This window comes from Leuciscus leuciscus (genome assembly GCF_965113295.1).
Source record: "Leuciscus leuciscus genome assembly, chromosome: 11".
NCBI lineage: Eukaryota > Metazoa > Chordata > Actinopteri > Cypriniformes > Leuciscidae > Leuciscus > Leuciscus leuciscus.
In genome coordinates, this window is record NC_138735.1 from 30,095,930 (window position 1) to 30,116,959 (window position 21,030).

At 39.9% G+C, this 21,030-nt stretch overlaps 2 protein-coding genes across 2 annotated transcripts in view; one reads left to right on the plus strand and one right to left on the minus strand.

The window, feature by feature from the left end:
- slc17a7b (solute carrier family 17 member 7b) overlaps positions 1–12,809 on the plus strand; it is a 28,221-nt gene extending 15,412 nt beyond the window's left edge. Inside the window, exons 8-13 of the mRNA XM_082183468.1 lie at positions 66–215; positions 7,144–7,276; positions 7,405–7,515; positions 8,332–8,459; positions 8,844–8,913; positions 9,467–12,809. Coding sequence (XP_082039594.1) covers positions 66–215; positions 7,144–7,276; positions 7,405–7,515; positions 8,332–8,459; positions 8,844–8,913; positions 9,467–9,768 — 894 coding nt within the window. The 3' untranslated portion in view covers positions 9,769–12,809. The remainder of the gene's footprint in view (positions 1–65; positions 216–7,143; positions 7,277–7,404; positions 7,516–8,331; positions 8,460–8,843; positions 8,914–9,466) is intronic.
- On the minus strand, positions 12,246–19,924 carry LOC309508929 (hemicentin-2-like). Its single transcript, XM_082183488.1, has 8 exons — positions 19,903–19,924; positions 19,069–19,120; positions 18,360–18,404; positions 17,226–17,444; positions 16,858–17,130; positions 15,426–15,710; positions 14,518–14,754; positions 12,246–13,946 (listed from the first exon to the last, which is right to left on the minus strand). Exons 1-8 carry the CDS (start codon positions 19,903–19,905, stop codon positions 13,729–13,731), a joined length of 1,332 nt encoding a protein of 443 aa, XP_082039614.1. The 5' UTR covers positions 19,906–19,924; the 3' UTR covers positions 12,246–13,728.
- Between the last annotated feature and the right edge of the window lie 1,106 nt (positions 19,925–21,030).

The window sequence follows — 21,030 nt, forward strand, 5'->3', positions numbered from 1 at the left end:
CACTGATGATAGAAACTCGTGCAGCATGAGGACCAGGACTCTCTCCTTCTTCTCCTCTCACGCAGAAATTTAAAGCTCCATGGCGGCAGTTTTTCACATCGATGCCCGTTTACGCCATCATCGTGGCCAATTTCTGCCGGAGCTGGACCTTCTACCTCCTGCTCATCAGTCAGCCGGCGTATTTCGAGGAGGTGTTTAAGTTTGAGATCAGCAAGGTGAGAGAAGTTCTCCTATCAGAGCCTAGAGTTTCAGAAGAGATCTCAGCCGTACATCAGACTGTGCTCAGACGAGAATAATCATAATATTGTTCATATTTTGATTAGTCAGTGTTGTGTATTCAGCCTTCATAATGATAATAATACAACTTAAAACAATAAATATGATTATTATTCTTATTATGAACACTGAATATACTTTTTCATAATAATAATTAATAATATGAAAACAACAACAAATATTTTTATGAACATTGAATAATAATAATAATATTGGGATTAGTCAGTGTTGGTTATTCATATTAATAAAAACAAAAACAGTAATTTTATTGTTATAATGAACACTGAATATAATAATAATAATAATGATAATAACAATAATAATAATTATATGACAACAACAAATATTTTTATGAACATTGAATAATAATAATAATATTGTGATTAGTCAGTGTTGGTTATTCAGTGTTCATAATAATAAAAACAAAAACAGTAATATTATTGTTATCATGAACACTGAATATAATAATAATAATAATAATAATAATGATAATAACAATAATAATATTTTGATTAGTCAGTGTTGGTTATTCAGTATTCATAATAATAATAATAATAATAATAGTTGTTTTGCTTAGTGTGGGTTCTAATATTTGTTATTAATAATAACAATCGTTGTTATTATTAATAATATGATAATAACAATAAATATTTTATTTTTATGAACATTAAAAAATAATAATAGTTATATCAATCATATTATAATAATTGCTTGGTGTGGGTTATAATAATCGTTATTTCACTTAGTATGGATAAAAATGATAATAATTATTATAATAATTGTTATTATTTTTTGTTAATAATATAATAATAACAACAACTAGATGCGAAAGTTCGTCGAGACAAACTTTAAGTTGGCTTGAGAAAGTTTGGACCAGAAAGTTTTTTGCTAGGCGGTTGCTAGGATGTTATGGGTGGTTGCTATGGTGTTGCTAGGGTATTTTGGGAGGTTGCTAGGGTGTTCTGGGTGGTTGCTAGGTGGTTGCTAGGGTGTCCTGGGTGGTTGCTAGGGTCTTTTGGGTGGTTGCTAGGGTGTTCTGGGTGGTTGCTAGGGTATTCTGGGTGGTTGCTAGGCGGTTGCTAGGATATTTTGGTTGGTTGCTAGGGCCTTTTGGGTGGTTGCTAGGCGGTTGCTAGGGTGTTCTGGGTGGTTGCTAGGGTGTTTTGGGTGGTTGCTAGGGTATTCTGGGTGGTTGCTATGCGGTTGCTAGGATATTTAGGGTGGTTGCTAGGGTCTTTTGGGTGGTTGCTAGGCGGTTGCTAGGGTATTTTGGGTGGTTGCTAGGGTATTCTGGGTGGTTGCTAGGCTATTTTGGGTGGTTGCTAGGGTGTTTTGGGTGGTTGCTAGGGTATTCTGGGTGGTTGCTAGGCGGTTGCTAGGATATTTTGGGTGGTTGCTATGGTGTTTTGGGTGGTTGCTAGGGTGTTCTGGGTGGTTGCTAGGCGGTTGCTAGCGTGTTATGGGTGGTTACTAGGATGTTTTGTGTGGTTGCTATGGTGTTGCTAGGGTATTTTGGGTGGTTGCTAGGGTGTTTTGGGTGGTCGCTAGGGTGTTCTGGATGGTTGCTATGGTATTCAGAGCGGTTGATATGGTGTTACTAGGTTGGTTGGTAGTTGTCACAGATGGTTACTATGGAGTTTTTATAGAGTTCTTACTTAACTAATCGCTATTAGCATGTAGCTATTCACTGCTAGCATGTTGAAAGTGCTGTTTGCTAGCATGAGTCAAAAGAGCCAAACCTCATCTCTATACGATGTTCTGATACAGAGATATAGGTCTTGCAAAACGGTTGCTAGGGTACTCAAGTTTGGTTGCTATGGTGTTGCTTTGGAGCTGGTATATTTAAATTAAGAAGTTTAAAGTGGTTTGAAGTTTAAAGTGGTTTGAAGTTTAAAGTGGTTTGAAGTTTAAAGTAGTTTAAAGTAGTTTGAAGTTTATGATTGATAGATAGATAGATAGATAGATAGATAGATAGATAAGTTAGATTGATAGACAGACAGACACACACACACTAACTCGCTCACTCAGACACACACACACACACTCAGAGTTTATGAGTTTAGAGTTTATAAGTATAAATTGATGAGTTTATAAGTGTACGAGTTTTTGAGTTTAGAGATTATAAGTTTAAATGAGTTTACAGTTTATAAGTTTGAGTTTAAGAGTTCAGAGTTTATACATTTATGAGTTTAAGAGTTCATAAGTCTATGAATTCATGAGTTTATAAGTTAATTAGTTTATAAGTGTATGAGTTTAGAGTTTATAAGTTTAAATGAAGTTGTCAGGGTTCTGTCACTTCGGTCTAGTTAATTTCTTGGTTTTGTGACAGAGCTCTGACACTCCCTGTTTTGTCTCGTCTCTGTGTGAGTGCGCGGTTCCGAGCGCGCTCGGGCCGTGCACTCACTTGTCTACGTGCCTTGTTATATGTGCGGGGCGTGGTGTTTGGATCCCGACACGTCTGTCTGGTTAGGTTTCGGTTCTGTGTCGGGATTCGGACATCAATGCTCCGCGTGTTTGTTTTCTTTTGTGAGCGCACGGAATGAGCTTTCGCTTGTTCTCGTGCGCTCTGTCTTGTCACGTGAGCGCGCGCGGTTTCGAGTTCGCTCGAGCCGCGCGCTCTTCTGTCTGCATGTGTTTTTTCTTGTCTTGTGCTGTGTAGCACACAGCTTGTTTTTCACTGGCTGTGTGCTTTCATGTTGTCATGTTTTGTGTGAACACGTGGCTTATGAGTTTTCACTAGCTGCGTGTTCATGTCTCGTTTTGTGTTCTAGTCCTGTTTGTTGTGAGCACATGGCTTGTCATGTGTTTCCTTGTGCCATGTGCTCTCTAGTCGATTGTCTAACCCCGCCCACCTTGTTACCTGATTATTGATTCATTTTCCCCACCTGTCCTCCCTCGTTACCTGCTTTGTTTGCTCTCCCTATTTATTCTCCTTGTGTTTGCAGTCCTGGGCTGGTTCGTCGTCGTATCTATGCTGTGTGTTTCCCTGCTGTCAAGTCAAGCTGAGTCAAGTCTAGTCTGTCTTGTTTTTCCCCCTCGGGGTAGTTTTGTTTGTATTTGTTTTATTTTATGCTTAATAAAAGCCCATTTGATCTGCACGTGAGTCCTCGCTACTTCCACCTACCCTAACCCTGACAGAACGAACCAGCCATAAGAGGACTCAGCAGAAAGATGGTCATCTTCCTGTTTCCATCTCCCAGTGCTTGCCCCTCCACTTGTCAGACGATGAAGCACTATGGCAAGCTCTTTTCTCTTCGCCAAGGGGTGTCTACAGTGAAAGAGTTTGCCCACCAGTTTGTCATCACTGCGGAGGGGCTTGACATTAACAACACTGCGCTCAAGGACATTTTCAACAACGGCCTTAATGAGCCTGTCCCTGCCTGGGAGATGGGAATGCTGGGGATTCTTTCATTCTGGCAGTTTGTGGGGTACGTATACAACCGTGGTGAGGAGGGAGGCCTTCCACCTCTTGGCCCACCTCCTATTCATCTCACAAGCTGCCAGGTCCCCAGTCCTCCGATGACCCCTTCGGGGAGAGGGAGGAGGAAGAACAGTTCCGCCTCATCTGCCTCCTATCCACTGGCGGCTGAAGAGGCTGCAGCGCCCCCACTGGCGGCTGAAGAGGCTGCAGCGCCCCCACTGGCGGCTGAAGAGGCTGCAGCGCCCCCACTGGCGGCTGAAGAGGCTGCAGCGCCCCCACTGGCGGCTGAAGAGGCTGCAGCGCCCCCACTGGCGGCTGAAGAGGCTGCAGCGCCCCCACTGGCGGCTGAAGAGGCTGCAGCGCCCCCACTGGCGGCTGAAGAGACTTCAGCGCCCCCTGTGGCGTTTCTTGAGACTGCAGCAGCACCACCTTGCTCACGGAAACGGAGGAAGAGAAGGAGGGCTCCTGTTGCTCACTCAAGGCCAGTGGTCCCAGTTCCCGTTCCGGTGGTCCCTGTGTCGGGGGTCCCAGTGTCGGTGGTCCCGAGTCCGGTGGTTCCAGTTCCAGTGGTTCCAGTTCCAGTGGTCCCTGTGTCTGTGGTCCGGAGACGGAAGAGGAAAAGAAAGGCCTCCTCAACGACTTGTCCGGTGGCTCCGGGCCCGGGGACCGTCCCAGAGGTGACTGCTATCCCTGACTCGCCGTCCAGGCCCCCTGCCCTGCCGGCCCCGCTCAAGCTGCTCGCCCTGCCGGCCCCGCTCAAGCTGCTCGCCCTGCCGGCCCCGCTCAAGCTGCTCGCCCTGCCGGCCCCGCTCAAGCTGCTCGCCCTGCCGGCCCCGCTCAAGCTGCTCGCCCTGCCGGCCCCGCTCAAGCTGCTCGCCCTGCCGGCCCCGCTCAAGCTCCTGGCCCTGCCGGCGCCACCCAAGCTCCTGGCCCTGCCGGCGCCACCCAAGCTCCTGGCCCTGCCGGCGCCACCCAAGCTCCTGGCCCTGCCGGCGCCACCCAAGCTCCTGGCCCTGCCGGCGCCACCCAAGCTCCTGGCCCTGCCGGCGCCACCCAAGCTCCTTGCCCTGCCGGCGCCACCCAAGCTCCTGGCCTTGCCGGCGCCACCCAAGCTCCTTGCCCTGCCGGCGCCACCCATGCTCCCAGTCATGCCGGGTTCGGCCAAGCTCCCGGAAGCGGTCCCAGAGCCCGTTGCCAGCCCGGAAGCCGTCGCCAAGCAGCCTGCTCCTCCTTATATGGCCTTCCTCACTATAGTCCCTGTCTTTCCCAAGCCTGGCCAGCCTGCTCCGCCTGCCCTGATGGCTCTGCCCTTGCAACCTGTCCTGTCGATGCCACCCAAGGTCCCAGCAACGCCCTGGCCCTCAGCCAGGATTCCAGACCCGCCGGAATCTCCCTGGTCAGTTCCTCCAGCACCGCCCTGGCCCTCAGCCAGGATTCCAGACCCGCCGGAATCTCCCTGGTCTGTCCCTCCGGTTCCACCCTGGTCTTCTGCCATGACCCCAGATCTGTCTGAGCCTCCCTGGCTCAACCCGCCCGTCCCTCCCTGGTCCCTCTTTTTGACTTTGTGGATGTTCCTGCTGGCTCTGACTTGGCTCCCCTCCCTCCCTCCCCACTTTGTCTCTGTGTCTTGATCTTCCTGTCTTGTGTTGTCTGTTGGTGAGTTGTCTTGTCATGTTCCTGTCTTGTTTTTGATGTCCCGCTTTGGGACGCCAGGTGGCGTCCCTTGGAGGAGGGGTAGTGTCAGGGTTCTGTCACTTCGGTCTAGTTAATTTCTTGGTTTTGTGACAGAGCTCTGACACTCCCTGTTTTGTCTCGTCTCTGTGTGAGTGCGCAGTTCCGAGCGCGCTCGGGCCGTGCACTCACTTGTCTACGTGCCTTGTTATATGTGCGGGGCGTGGTGTTTGGATCCCGACACGTCTGTCTGGTTAGGTTTCGGTTCTGTGTCGGGATTCGGACATCAATGCTCCGCGTGTTTGTTTTCTTTTGTGAGCGCACGGAATGAGCTTTCGCTTGTTCTCGTGCGCTCTGTCTTGTCACGTGAGCGCGCGCGGTTTCGAGTTCGCTCGAGCCGCGCGCTCTTCTGTCTGCATGTGTTTTTTCTTGTCTTGTGCTGTGTAGCACACAGCTTGTTTTTCACTGGCTGTGTGCTTTCATGTTGTCATGTTTTGTGTGAACACGTGGCTTATGAGTTTTCACTAGCTGCGTGTTCATGTCTCGTTTTGTGTTCTAGTCCTGTTTGTTGTGAGCACATGGCTTGTCATGTGTTTCCTTGTGCCATGTGCTCTCTAGTCGATTGTCTAACCCCGCCCACCTTGTTACCTGATTATTGATTCATTTTCCCCACCTGTCCTCCCTCGTTACCTGCTTTGTTTGCTCTCCCTATTTATTCTCCTTGTGTTTGCAGTCCTGGGCTGGTTCGTCGTCGTATCTATGCTGTGTGTTTCCCTGCTGTCAAGTCAAGCTGAGTCAAGTCTAGTCTGTCTTGTTTTTCCCCCTCGGGGTAGTTTTGTTTGTATTTGTTTTATTTTATGCTTAATAAAAGCCCATTTGATCTGCACGTGAGTCCTCGCTACTTCCACCTACCCTAACCCTGACAGAAGTCAATTTAGTAGTTTGAAGTTTAATTTAGTTTGAAGTTTAATTTAGTTTGAAGTAGATAGATGAGTTTATTAGTTTAAATGAAGTAAATTTAGTAGTTTGAAGTTTAAATTAGTTTAAAGTTTAAATTAGTTTGAAGTTTAAAGTTTAAATTAGTTTGAAGTTTAATTTAGTTTGAAGTTTAATTTAGTTTGAAGTTTAATTTAGTTTGAAGTTTAATTTAGTTTGAAGTTTAATTTAGTTTGAAGTTTAATTTAGTTTGAAGTTTAATTTAGTTTGAAGTTTAATTTAGTTTGAAGTTTAATTTAGTTTGAAGTTTAATTTAGTTTGAAGTTTAATTTAGTTTGAAGTTTAATTTAGTTTGAAGTAGATAGATAGATGAGTTTATTAGTTTAAATGAGTCTCAATGGCTCATATAGTATATAGAACGGCAGTTTGGTTTAGTCTTCAAGGGATTTAGATTTGAATTTTTGTCGGTTGGTCAGTTTGAAAAAGTCAATGGGGAGTTTTTCCGAGTTTTGATCGTCATTTTTAGGAAAACCGTAAGTCCGATCAGTTAGAAAAGATATAGCATACCGAGTCAGAATAGTCTGAAGGTCTGAGCCGAGTTTGGAGTATGTAGAGTTAAAGCTCTAGGCTGTATTAAAGTTATATTTTTTTAGTCTCAGAAGAAGAATAATAATATTAAGTTTAAGTACAATATCAGTAAGTTGGCTCTCTCAAGCCAACTTAATTATAAAAAAAATTATGACCATTACAATTTTTTTTTTTTGATTAGTCTGTTATTTCAGGAGAAGCATCTGAACCGAAGTTTATCCTTGAAACACGTCGCTGTTCTCTGTGTTTAGGTTGGTATCATCTCCGCTCTTCCTCATCTGGTGATGACCATCGTCGTGCCGATCGGAGGACAGCTGGCCGACTACCTGAGGACACACAACTTAATGACCACCACGAACGTCAGGAAACTCATGAACTGTGGAGGTAAAGCCTGCGCGTTCATTATATAATACATATATGCTTATCCATTCATCTATTCAATCAATAACATACACAGATGCTGCTAGAAATGAGACATCTGAAGTTGTGTGTGTGTGTGTGTGTGTGTTTAGGTTTCGGGCTGGAGGCCACGTTTCTTCTGGTGGTGGGTTTCTCTCACACGAAGGGTGTCGCCATCTCGTTCCTTGTCCTTGCTGTTGGATTTAGTGGTTTTGCCATCTCAGGTAAGAACATACATTGCCTTGCAAAAGCGAGAAAGTAAAGACATTTATAATGTTCAAAAAAGATTTCTGTTTCAAATAAATATAGTTTTTTTTTACTTTCTGAAAAAATTTCCACAAAATATGCAGCAGCAGAACTGTTTTCAACATTAATAATAAGCAGAAATGTTTCTTGAGCAGCAAATCTGTATATATATATATATATATATATATATATATATTTATTTTTTATAAGAATTTTTATTAATACAATTATTAAAATTAGTTTAGTTTATTAATTTATAAAGCACATTTAAAAACAACAGATGTTGAAACCAAAGTGCTGTACAACAAATAAATTATAGGATAAAATTAAAGGATTTATTATAAAAAAATATTTAAATTATTTATTAATTAATAAAACATTTTTTTTTTTTTTATTGTTTTTGGGTGGAAATTTGTATTGTTGTTAGTTTTCTGAAGAAAAAAAAATGCATCACGGTTTCCACAAAAATATGCAGCATTAGAACAGTTTTCAGCATTGATAATAATCAGAAATGTTTCTTAAGCATCAGATCATCATATTAGAATGATTTGTGAAGGATCATGTGACACTGAAGACTGGAGTAATGATGCTGAAAATTCAGCTTTGATCACAGGAATAAATTACACCTTAGAATATATTCAAATAGAAAACAATTATTTTAAATTGGAATAATATTTTTTTTTTTTTTTACCGTAAATCTTTTGATTAAATAAATGCAACCATGTATTTCTTTGAAAAATATATAAAAATCTTCCAAACCCCAATTTTTTCGCTTTTTTCTTTTCAACCTTCAGGGTTCAATGTAAATCATTTGGACATCGCTCCTCGCTACGCCAGTATTCTGATGGGCATCTCTAACGGCGTGGGCACGCTCTCGGGCATGGTGTGCCCTCTGATCGTTGGTGCCATGACCAAGAACAAGGTAAACCATAGACTCAGAGGAGAAGAGAGTCTGCTGTGCTGGATGTGTCTGTTCCTCTTTGTGTTTAAAAAGCTCATGCTTTTCCTTATAACATTTATTGAGATCCTGTGGCATTTCCCATCTCTCTGGTTTCCTGTCAATATATACCCGCACCTTTTCTCATTCTCTTCTCTTTTCTGTTCCTGGCCATCACATGTTGTTCATGCACATCGTCCCTTCTCTTCTTGCTCTTATTTCTCTCACAATAGGGTTAGGTTGCACATATTATCTGAATATAAACTTGCACATACATTATCTGAAATGTTATGGTGACACATGCATACATAGATATCTCTATACACACACATGAACATGCACTCTTGTCCTGTGTGTTTCTCTCTGTAGACGCGGGAGGAGTGGCAATATGTGTTTCTCATTGCTTCACTTGTTCATTATGGTGGAGTTATCTTCTACGGTGAATATTTCTGTCCATTTCCTTCCATCCATCTCTGTCTGATTGTGCATATGTAATATTTATAGTTATTGATCAAAATCAATTTTGGTGTATTTTGTTGTGTGTGTAATATTTGTGGCACTTTGGATTAAAGGCTGAATCTCATGACAAAAATGTCTGGTTTAAAATAAAAAAAATTTGCATAAAGAAAATTTTTCTAAAAATACAAATATTTTAAAATTAATATTTTTTATTTGATAAAAAAAAAATTCTGTTATTTATAAAGTAATATTCCTCATTTCATGTTTAATTTGATTCAAATTAATAACTGTATTGATGAATTATATATATATATCAAAAAAATTTCTTTCAAATTTATATATTAATCAATTTGTTTAAATTATAGGATAAAAAATCATGTTTGTGTGGTCCTAAAAATAGACTTTCAGACTTTGGGATTGGGAATTTTATGCCATTTTATGCCAATTTATGTGAGATTCATCCAAAAGCCCCTTTTAAATGAATAACGGTCCACATAAATCATAGTGATGATGTCACTGCTGATGCGTTTCAGGTATCTTTGCGTCGGGAGAGAAGCAGTCGTGGGCGGAGCCTGAGAACACGAGTGAGGAGAAATGCGGGATATTGGGAGAAGACGAGCTAGCGGATGAAACGGAAGAGCTGTACCGCTCAACGGGAGGCGGCGGCTACGGAGCTACTATCCAATCAGGTGACCCCAATGGGGCGGGGACTGGAGGGGGCGGAGCCGGAGGAAGCTGGGTCTCAGACTGGGACAAAACAGAGGAATATGTCCAACCTGTCGGCACGAATAGCTTCCTATACGGAGGAGAGGAGGATAGGGGACTGACCGAATGATGTTCAGGGATTCTGGGCTCAGAGATCAAGAGTAAAGCTGGAAGAGGACGGGTGGAAAACAAGGACTGAATATTCCTCCCGTGCAGAAACTGAGTGGTTTTGACCCAAACTAAAAAGAAAACATCAGAATTAACATCAAACCTTTCTAGGGATATCACATAGATTCAGCAGAGGTGTGTGTGAGTGTGTGTGTACGTGTCAGTTTGAGTGCATGTGGACGTTTACCAGGGTACGAAAGCCTAAAACCAGCTGATCTACATGACCAATCAAACGTGTGGATGTCAAGTGTGTCCGTACTTTTGACTTTCTGGTCATGTATTTTTAGCCAGTGATCATCAAGGTTTTGACAGTATTACAGTTATGAGATATTACTGCCATTCTGCCTAAATTGTGACAATCATGAAACTGTGTGTAAACGGTGATACTCACATATGACATAGATGTTCAAATCCACTTTTGCAGAACAACTAAAGTATAATTTCAATTAAAAACAGGATTTAGAGAATTGATCTCATGTGCCAATACTGTGAGGTGTGTTTAGTATTGGTCTCATGTAGACAAATACACATTTAAAGGCTAGTGATAGAAACTATTTGGATAAACTTATAGCAGCGTTGACATACTTTTTTTTTTTTGATAGCTAATTCTCTTTAACGATAAATTTTTTGATCTTTAATTTGTATTTTTTTTTATGTATTTAATCTGTAGCAATAGTAAAGTTGTATTCATTTATTCTATTGAAGGAATATTTAGCATTCAATAAAAGTCCATCTCTATTTGCAGTGTTTGTGGCACAATAACAATTAGCACTAAAAATGGTCCTTTTGTCTCAATTTTTAATTGAGTGACAAAAAAAATTTCTGTGATAATTGACATTATCCCACAAATGTTGTCAATAGAGCTTTTTTATTGAGACAAAAACATTCCTTTAATTTCTAATTTGTTTAATTAAAACATCATATTCAGCCTTTACTTTTTTTGTTCTAAGTCGGACAAAATCGATGCCAAGCGCTGACCGTTAGCGTGGGCTTCCACTCAGCAACATGAACAACGCTGTGGAAAGATTGCACATATAGCCGAGAGAGGGACCAGAAAATGGTAGTAGAGAAGATGAGATGATCCTGCAGGTTCGGACAGTATAATTGAAAAGAAATAACACAGTTTAACTGGAATTATCGGCACTTCCTCTCTTTCTCCTCAGCATGGCACTTGACATTTTCAATATAATCTTATTTACTCTCACATCAGCATATTAAAGGGAAAGTTCACCCAAAGATGAAAGTTTCATCATCGTTTACTGACCCTCATTATCCCAAACCTAAATGACTTTATCTCTTCTGTAGAAGAATATCTGGCTTTGGAGAAATAGGATATGACTAAATGTCTGAGTCATTTTTTTTTTTTTTTTATCCCAAAATTAAAATGAACACACACACAAAAATTTTGTAACCTCAATTTTGCATGTAAGAAAATGAAAAAAAATATTAATTTTTTTTCTAAAAATAGTAAAAAACATATTGTTAATACATTTTTAATTTGATTAATACTTAAAAAAAATGTTTTAAAATTTAAATCAGCGTAAATTGTATGCATATATTTCATGTGTGTTTGTATAGTTTGTAAACCCCTTATACATATCGGAAATATCATTGCAATTATGATGAAAGTGAACGTTGATTTGAGCTGTCAAGCCTGAGACTTTGAATATGGTGTGTGAGTCATATGAACTGCTGTTATGAAGCTTTATGATTCTTTCTAAGCCGGAGATCTTCGGTCCCGATTCATTATAATTGCATGTATTCAAATGAGCGTGTTTTGTGCTCCACAGAAGAAAGTAAATCATTCAGGTTTGGAGCGACATGAGGGTGAGTAAATGATGACACAATTTACATTTTTGGGTGAATTATTCCTTTAATATAAACCAAGAAGCAGATCCCATAGAAATGAAGTGATATTTCTGTGGTTCTCTCTCTGAATAATTAAGATAATATAGTCACGTATGATGAAATCTCTCTGTAGAAGGACATTCTTGTAACACATCACTGCGGTTTGTGTCTTTTCCTTTCTTTTTGTTTCTTGGGGTTTGTTTCCTACGTACTTGTTCTATGTTGTGAAATGTGAATGTATAAAAAAAAAACTTGTGATAAAGCAACTTGTACGATTAAACTTTATTATTGTGATTATTATTATCATTGCTGCAGTTCAAACAGAGACTTAAGGTCAGAATCCTGATCTACAGCATACTAAACTAAACTACTGCTATATCGTTATTTGTAATGTAAATGTATTTCTACATACATTATTCCTTTATATTAAATAGTTATTAGATACTGTTATGAAGGGATCAGTTTCTGCGATCCATAAATGGTGGTCAAACTAAAGATGCAGTAATGAAAACCACGGTTTCATTTATAAAAAATGTAATTTGAACACTTAGAATTATAAAAAGATACTATACAAGGAACAAGAATAAACCGTGCATTGCAATATAAGTTTATTGCTGCATACAGTTATAATTTTGATGATACATTTTGACATATTCAATTAAACAAGCAGAAAATGCATTGCTTTTTAATAGTCTGAACAAGTTATTAAACATGAATAAACAGTGCAAATGCAAATACATCAAAAGTTCCTTTCTAAAAGTGGCGTTCACTCTCCTGAGCATCTCCACGTGTCCCAAAGGTGACACATTTCATTAGCAATTTGATCTTAGTCGTAATCTTCCTTATATTAAAGGGATGAAATGAAAATTTTCTCATGATTTATGCCGTTCAATGTTTCATAACGTGCTGACGTTACCTCAAGCGTGAACCCGACCCAGTGTGACCGTCGGCCGGAAGGGATGAAAGAAAAATATAGTGTAAATAGTAGTTTAAAATAATCATATTTTTCTCTCACACACCTTTTATTATCTTCAGAAGACATTGATTCGTCAGCTTGGGTCGTTTGGATTACCGTAGTGTTCATTTTGTGTGGTTTTTGAGGAGTCGACTTTGGAGGTCCATGCATTGTATTTGTAAATGTAAATTATGTGAGAATTTGGAGAGAGTTTTTAAAAAATATAAACGATTACGGCTATTAAAACTTAATTTATTCAAACATTAAATATTGAAGAAGAGGTGGAGTAAAAATATGAAATACATTGCATATATTTAGCAAAATGCTCCTTTATATTGTTTATTTGTCGAGCTACGGACACTGAATGGATTTTCTCGGCTAAATATAACGTTACTTGACAGATTACAAGCTGTTTTATTGAGATCTTTTCATGCTTGTAAGCGATTAAATGAGACATGACACATTTCGGCAGGTTGTACTGTATCTTTCAACATACCTTCTGATGTTCATTCATGTTTATGCTATAACTAGTAGTAAAGAGAGATGATCAGTTTCTCCTTAGGTCACTGGTAGGGTTGGATTAGGGTTAGAGAGTATATAGGGAACATTGGTGGAAAAGACTTCGACACAACTAAAAGATTGATTCTTGGGATTTAAGAATTGATATCGGAAGTCAAAATGAGAATTGATCATTGGTAAATCGTAATGTGGTGCTTTTTCTTCCAAGTTCTTTCATCCTTTTTATTTGCTTGTTTGTTCTTCTCCTGTTTTACAGTGTTACACCAAATTCTCTGACCCATCGGATTATGTGATCGTAATAGGCGCTTCAAAATGAACAAATCTTTTTTCAAGTAATTTTGTTAATTTCAGCAGAATATAATTAAAATGTTACATGTTAATAGCCAAATTCCCCAGACACATCAAATGTTGATCACATTTAGAATAAGAAAAAAATTGCTATGCAAGGCCAAATTATGAGAAAAAGAAACGATTAATTCATTGCTTATCTGGGTCTTCAGTCATATAAAAGATAAGTTCAAAATGACCGTTCATGACCGACCCATCATTATTCTCCAGGTCCCATTGTGAGGTACACCGCCTCCTGCCTCGTAACCCACCTCAGTCTTTTCCTTGTCCTTGGCCATAATGTGGAAAATTGGTGAATTGGATTTGATCAAAGTCTCCACCTGTCCACCTGTCAGTCGCCTTAAAACTGAATACTCCACGTTTTCTGCACTTCAGCACGATCAGCGCGATCAGCACCACGACCAACACCACGAGAACCGTCAGAATCATAGCCATAATGATGGCCAGCAGATTTACAGACTCTGGTTGTGCTATGAGAAAGGAGGAGAATGCATTTTTTTATGCTAAAAATAATGAGAAGTAGTGAAGTAAGAATTGGAAGTGACTGTAGTTCATTATGAGTAATGTCAACATTAAAATGCACGGAAAATGAAAGTGTTCATACAGTTCTGTGTGCATATGTTTTTTGCCCTGAAACTGGGTGTAGACGATACTCTGAGAACCGTTTCTGCTGTTGATTACCACAGAAAATTAAGTAGACTTGTCTCTCAGCTTACAATAACACTTTTCTTTTTCTTTTTTTTGCCAGGTTATTATCGTTTAACTAAAACCTGAAATGAAGTAATAGCTGAAATTAAGTAGCTGAGATTTAACTTATTTTATTTCAGTTAGTTGCCAATTATGCCAAAGCAACATTTCAAAAGTTGCCTACAAAAATAAAAATAAAATAAAAAAATTACTAAAACTTTAAAATTGAAATGATAATATAAAACAAAACTAATTCAAAATATTAATAAAAACTATAAAAGAATATTAATTATACTAAAATAACACTGGCTTATGGGCATGAAGTCTAAGTAGTGTGTGTGTGTGTTTAGGTACCTGTGTAGCTGTAAACGTTGCTGAAACGAGAGAAACCTTTCCCACACAGCATCCGGCAGCTGTACTGTCCTCCTTCCTTCACGTTAATAATGTGTGTATTTTCAGGCAGTCTTCGGCGTGGGTCATTAGGGAGTTTGTGATACCAGTAATAGGACGTGCAGTTGTCAGGACAGTCTCTGCAGAAACACTTCAGACTGTTCTGAGACGTTGATTCCACTGTAGCAGCAGGAGGCCCACCTGAACCACACACAGATATGACTTACAAAATAACTGATTCAGTGGTTGTTCCTGTAACTCAGTTGGTAGGAGGATAGTGACTTAACGCTAGCTAAGGTCATGGGTTAAACTCCCAGTGAATGCGTATCCTGATAAGGATAAAAGCATCTGACAAACCGCGCTGACAGATTCAGTGAGTAATTCGTTAGATTCGAAACCGATAACGTGTGAGTCGTTCTGACTGATTCACTAAAAGAGTTGACTCATAAGAGTCATTTGTTCATGAATCAGACTATAGGCTATTGGTGAAGCGGTGTGCTTGCTTTTTCCCCCTAATCATTACAGTTATTATTACTAGTAATGTTTTATAATAATTTATATATAACTGATATATTCATATATATCTCATTTGTACTGCAAACTTACTGAGTGTAAAGTATTATTATATATAAATATTGCTTAAATATATTGTTATTTATTTATATTAGGATTATTGTTATTATTATTAATGTAATCCTTCTTTTTATTATAATTATTATTATATAGGCTACTGTCACATGGCACTCTTACATATACAGTATTCAGGAATGCCATGGTACCATGTCCAAAAAATACTCTCTAGTTCTAGTACTATCTAGTAGTGGTTGTGTATAAATGAAGGGGAGAGGTGAGGCCGTTATTGTAATGTTTACCTATAACTTTTAACTCCTGGGGATCAGAATCTCCTTCCTGCCGGGCAGCGTCTGCACTGATGTGGGTGTACCTGTAGGTGGCGTGACATCTGTACTGTCCGCTATCGGCTTGTGTGGCGTTGGTGATGATGTATGTGTCTTTTGTTATGTATGTGTCTGGGATTGTCTTATTATCCTTATAGAATGTAGCCTTTTCCGCTTCCCCACCCCAGACTTCACACCTGAGAGTCACGCTCTCCCCCAACAGTGCAGGAGCGGCTGGAGGATCCAACATCACCTTGAGATCTGAGACACACAGACACACAGAGACACAGGTCAGACATCCATCATCTACTGCTGCACGAACCTAATGCTTCATTTAAAGTATGGTGTTACTGACATAAACTACAGGCTATTGGCTGTTTAAGAAAAAGGGATTCAAAATGTATATTGGAATTTTTGGAATTTAATCTATAATGATCAACTTTGTCTTTGTTAGTCAATAGTTGCCATACAGTAGGAGGATAGACAAATAAACCCTGATCTTGGAGAAGTGTTAGACTTTATACTGAGATCTGATTTTTATAGACTTTGATGTTTTGGCAAGTCTGAGCACAGTTTGAGCTATTGTTGACAGATGTGAGGTGTCTTTTTCTCAACATCTGAGAATCAGTTTCCATTTGCTCTCCAGTTTAGTCCCATGGCTCTTTATGGAAGCCATTGAGATTTAGAGGATATCGTTTGTAATTTTTGAGGAGAACCTGATTCAAGGAGTCAGAAATCATTAAACCAGAGAACATGGTCTATTACTTGACTATTACATTCAGATTTAAAGGGATAGTTCACCCAGAAATGAAAATTCTGTGATCATTTACTCTCCCTCAAGTTGTTCCAAACCTGTATGACTTTCTTTCTTCTGCTATACACAAAAGAAGATATTTTATAGAAGGTTGGTAATTAAACAGTTGCTGGTCCCCATTGACTTCCATAGTATTTTTTTTTCCTACTATGGAAGTCAATGGGGTCCATCAGACATTTGGTTACCGACTTTCTTCAAAATATCTTCTTTTGTGTTCAGCAGAAGAAAGAAAGTCATACAGGTTTGGAACAACTTGAGGGAGAGTAAATGATCACAGAATTTTCATTTTTGGGTGAACTATCCCTTTAATTATAGTGAAAATTCAATACACTCTAACATCACTTGCTTAACATGTTCGAGAGCACGTAAGACTGATGGGAACTAGCTTGTGGTCAGAATTTTCTTTTCTTTTTTAGGAAAGTCAGTGAGATCCAGTGTTGTTTTTAAATTTAATTTAATTGCTTGGAAGCAGATAATCTACAAATCATGGAACTACATGAAAGCGAGTAAATAATGACAGAATTAGTATTTTTGTATTTCCTTTTAACTACACAGGGGATCTGAAATACAACAGGGAAATGAGGAAGGAGTCACCTGTCATTTTCAGTGTCACGGCATTGCTTCGTCGTGTACCGTTCTTGCACCAGAAAGTGGCTCTTTTTGCCTCATTCAATTCTGCATATATAACAGCCGTCTTGTTCTTCTTTTGAACATCGGGTTTTAGCACGAAGCCGCTCTCTCCCCGCAACACAAAACACTTCCAGCCATACGCATCATCATCCACATACAGCACCAGGTTTCTTCCACCACCTTTGGACATCACAGCGCCACCTATAGATGGAGAGAGCTGAGCGTGAGGCTCCAGCTCTGAGAGAGAGAGAGAGAGAGAGATGATGAGAAACAGCAGGAGGAACAGATGATCGTGAGGGAACCTTTAGAGTTATTTAGGATGGTGTTCATACCTTCGACAGTGAGTGTGTACGGGTCGCTCTTCGATCCGCCCCGCTCACATCCGTATATCCCGTTGTCTTTTGATGTCACTACTGCAAGAAGCATTGAAGAACCCTGATGTGATTGTGGATCTCCATTAATGAACCATTTTATCGGTTCACCCCTTCCTTTACAGATCAGAGTGATGTCATCTCCAGCAAACACATCTGGGAACCTCGACAGGAGAAACACTGAGAGAAAGAATACAGACACATAAGAGACACGTCTTCTGTAACGCCAGGTTGTCTGACTACTTTACTATTGTAAAATACACTGCCCGTCAAAAAAAGTCACTGTTTGGATTTAAATAGGCAAAAGCTTAAGAGTCTATGATTGGATCATTATTGCAGTGATTATTATGTTTCTAACATGTTATATGTTTGGCAACAGTTCTTCTAACTCTAATTGATGGAGTGTGTAGCTTTTCATTTCTTAAACAATCATGTATGAAGAACATCATGTTCAAATTCCAGGATGATAATATCCAGATTCATCAGGCTCAGATTGTGAAAGAACGATTGTGAAAAGCTTGAAGAATCATTTTATGACATGAATCCAGAGCTTAAATTCATTGAAAGTCTTTGGGATGTGCTGGAGGAGACTTGACAGAGTGCTGGACTCTTGCATTGACAATATAAGATCTTGATGACCTCTTGATGGAAATAACACCACAACTTTTTTTTCAATCGAGATGTAAATCAAATTTTTGGTCTGGACTCAGAGGTGCCGATTCATGTGTGAAAATGATTCTTCAAGCTCCTCACAACCATTCTTTCACAATCTGAGCCTGATGAATCTGGATATTATCATCTTGGAATATGAACATGATGTGTCATCATACATGGTTGTTTCAGAAATTTAAGAACAACAGTTATTACTTTGGACAAGGCTGGAGGTTCATTATAAATGACCCTCAGTGAGGTACTTACTGACACTAGAAACATCAGTATGCTGGCTGGGTGAAGTGATGAGGTTTCCTGCACCAAAGTTCTGCAGATCTGCATTGGTTTTTTCTTAATGCTGTGCTTTATAATAGATTTGATAGTATCTCTTTTTTTTTTTTTAGCTCCTCTGATCTTGTGCACAATGAAAATGTGTGTATATACCTGCTGGTTTTTGTCCCTTGTCTTCTCTTACAAGAGCCAACAACACTGTGACATAAAAAGATAAATCAGATTATTTCTGCACTAAGAAACTACATCTTTAAGTTTAATTTGCAGCTTCATTGACATTGAAAGGAGACGGCGGCACCCAGTCAGTTTCGGGTGAATCATGACTCAAGAGTGGGGTATTGGCGATTAGCCCACTGGGAAAGGTTCAGGTGCTCCCGATGGCCAGTCTACTCCACAGCCAATCACAGGCACCCTCCTGGCTCGGGTCCTGGGGCTTCGGCCCGCAAACTCTATTGTTTGTTCGGCCCTGGCTTTGCTGATATTGTGCATCATAAATTGTTCAAAATATTGGCTACAAATACAACAACTATTTGAAAATAAATCTTTAAAAAAAAAAAAAAAATGGCAGTGAAATGCAAATCTGTGTAACAAAATGATCATATTAGTAATATAATTAATATTTCTGTGAAATCTGCAATAAAATTGGATAATTTTTTGGGAAGATTTTCAACATTTATCATCATTTAATGTCAATTACCCAGACAAACAAAGCTTATTAAACCATTTGCCTCTTCTGTTGCATGAAAACTGCAAACTGGTTGGTTTGATTTAAAATTCAACATGAATGTAGCAAATATCAACATAATCAGAAACCCATTACACAGAATCAGACAATAAGCTGCATAAACTCTTGTGTTTTTACCTGACAGTGTCAGCAGAGACCTCATGTCCATCAGCCGAGCCACGCTGTCCGTCTGTCAGAAAGAGAAATATGGGGAAGTGGACTTCAACAATAACCGAACAAAAAAACAAAACAATAGGTAGTTGTATTTAAGGTGTTTACAAATTCAAAACAGTCCAAAAACACAATTCCTTCAAATTAAGATGAAGTTCTGAAGACAACCACCAGTAGACACACCCTGATGAAGGCATGTAGCCGCAACACGTAGATGTACTTCTCACCAATTTTCAAGTAAGCCAGGAATGAAATAAAGGCTTTTAACTTTTCTCACTAACATTCGAGTGCCTTGGAATTCTTGTCTTCAGAGATATACTATCCCACAACCAAAGAGCACCGAGATTTTATACACCCCATGCAGCACTTCTTTTTTGCATTAAGATGTAGTTCTGTTCTGAGGGGTGGCAATCTGGCCTTGCCAAGAAGAAAGATGACATGAGCTATGACTATTCTGTAATATAATTTAGGACACAAAGCCATATCCCTTTTCACTGGCATCTGAAAATTGTGCAGTTGCACCAAAACCATGTGGCTTCAAACATTAGTCAACTGTAAATGCATTAATCTGATCCAGACCAGTAACCTATTCAATCATTGTGGGTCAAGAACTGGAGGAATCTCATCATTCCAGCTATAAATTGTCCTGCATGATTCCTGTAAAATGAGCTTGACTGGAAGGTACCCTAAGGATCATAGACTGAGCCGATCACTGACAAAATCCCACGGCCACGTCTACTATGATTTGCCCTTTACAGAGTACAGACAGTCTTGAACCTGAGAGTGTCTGTCTGCACTCACCATTGGAGCTCTAGAGCCCTTTCCATCCGCAGTTGATCTCGCTCCACGTTAAGCTCACTGATATTATTTGATCTGTCTTGCTCTGGAATGGATTGCAAGACCTGTTGTTGTCCCTCTGTGTCAGATGGAAAGTACCTTAACTAAGAGCAGCCAGATCTTTGGCAATCTGGATTGCTTGCTTCCTTCTCAGCTCTTCACATAATCGTCCATATCGAAGTTCTTGTAAACAGTGTTCATTTCCTCTTTCCGCCGCCACATGAATGCGCACACTCATTGGGCAGATAACTTGGGATTTAGTAGAGACAGATCTGTGCCGTTTGTAGTATGACTGCACACCCGAGTTTCATAACAGCGCACTGGTTTTCCTCTTGATGTTGTTTTAGCCACACATTGACAATAACAGGAAACTCCACCAGCCACAGCGATTTGGAACCATGTTTCATGGTTTTCTCTCTTCATTGTAAAATACAAATAGCAGAGGTGTCATGCCCATTCAAACCGAGGGGGAAAATGGATTTGAATGCAGCTTCCAAAGACCAAAAATTCTATTTTTTACATTTGATAATTAACCCTTTAAAGCGTATGATCACACCGGTGTGATTAGAACGTTCAGTGCGTCACGTGATCAACTGCTAAATTAAAGGTCCTCTAAGTGATGTTGGGTAACGTCACTTCTTGTTGACGTTCAAAGTATTGTCAAACAAAACGGAGGCTAGCTCGACCTTCCCTCCTCCTCATCCCGTCCCCTCCCCCTCCCTTCCGTGCTTCCTGAAACAGTCATGAACCATTTAGAAAAACCAAACTGGATTTACACACCTGTCCAGCAAAAACAGAACCACCTGAATGTGGGATTGGAAGCCCTTCTGCCGGCGGAGTTCTCGCCACCTTTTGAACGCTTTTCCGATGTAAATTCGGGACTTCGCGCGTTCCTTCTCCTTGTTATTTGTTCATCGGAACGTCGTCTCTTTGGTCGTGTGTCGGCCATATCAAAATTCTCAAGAATATAAATTTTTAATGTTAGTTGTTGTCGTTGTCTAGGACATCTCTCCTCTAGCTAACTCCCCTCTCCATGCTTCTCACTCCTCCACTCCCCACACCCCCCTTCATGTGCACACGCACTAACCAAAT

What these genes read in the sequence shown, in the direction of transcription:
- LOC309508929 (XM_082183488.1), bottom strand. An exon ending in CAAGGGACAAAAACCAGCAG is followed by an intron (nt 17,445 to 18,359) that starts GTATATACACAC and finishes TCTTTCTCTCAG; the next exon opens with TGTTTCTCCTGTCGAGGTTC. An exon ending in CAACGTTTACAGCTACACAG is followed by an intron (nt 13,947 to 14,517) that starts GTACCTAAACAC and finishes CCTTTCTCATAG; the next exon opens with CACAACCAGAGTCTGTAAAT.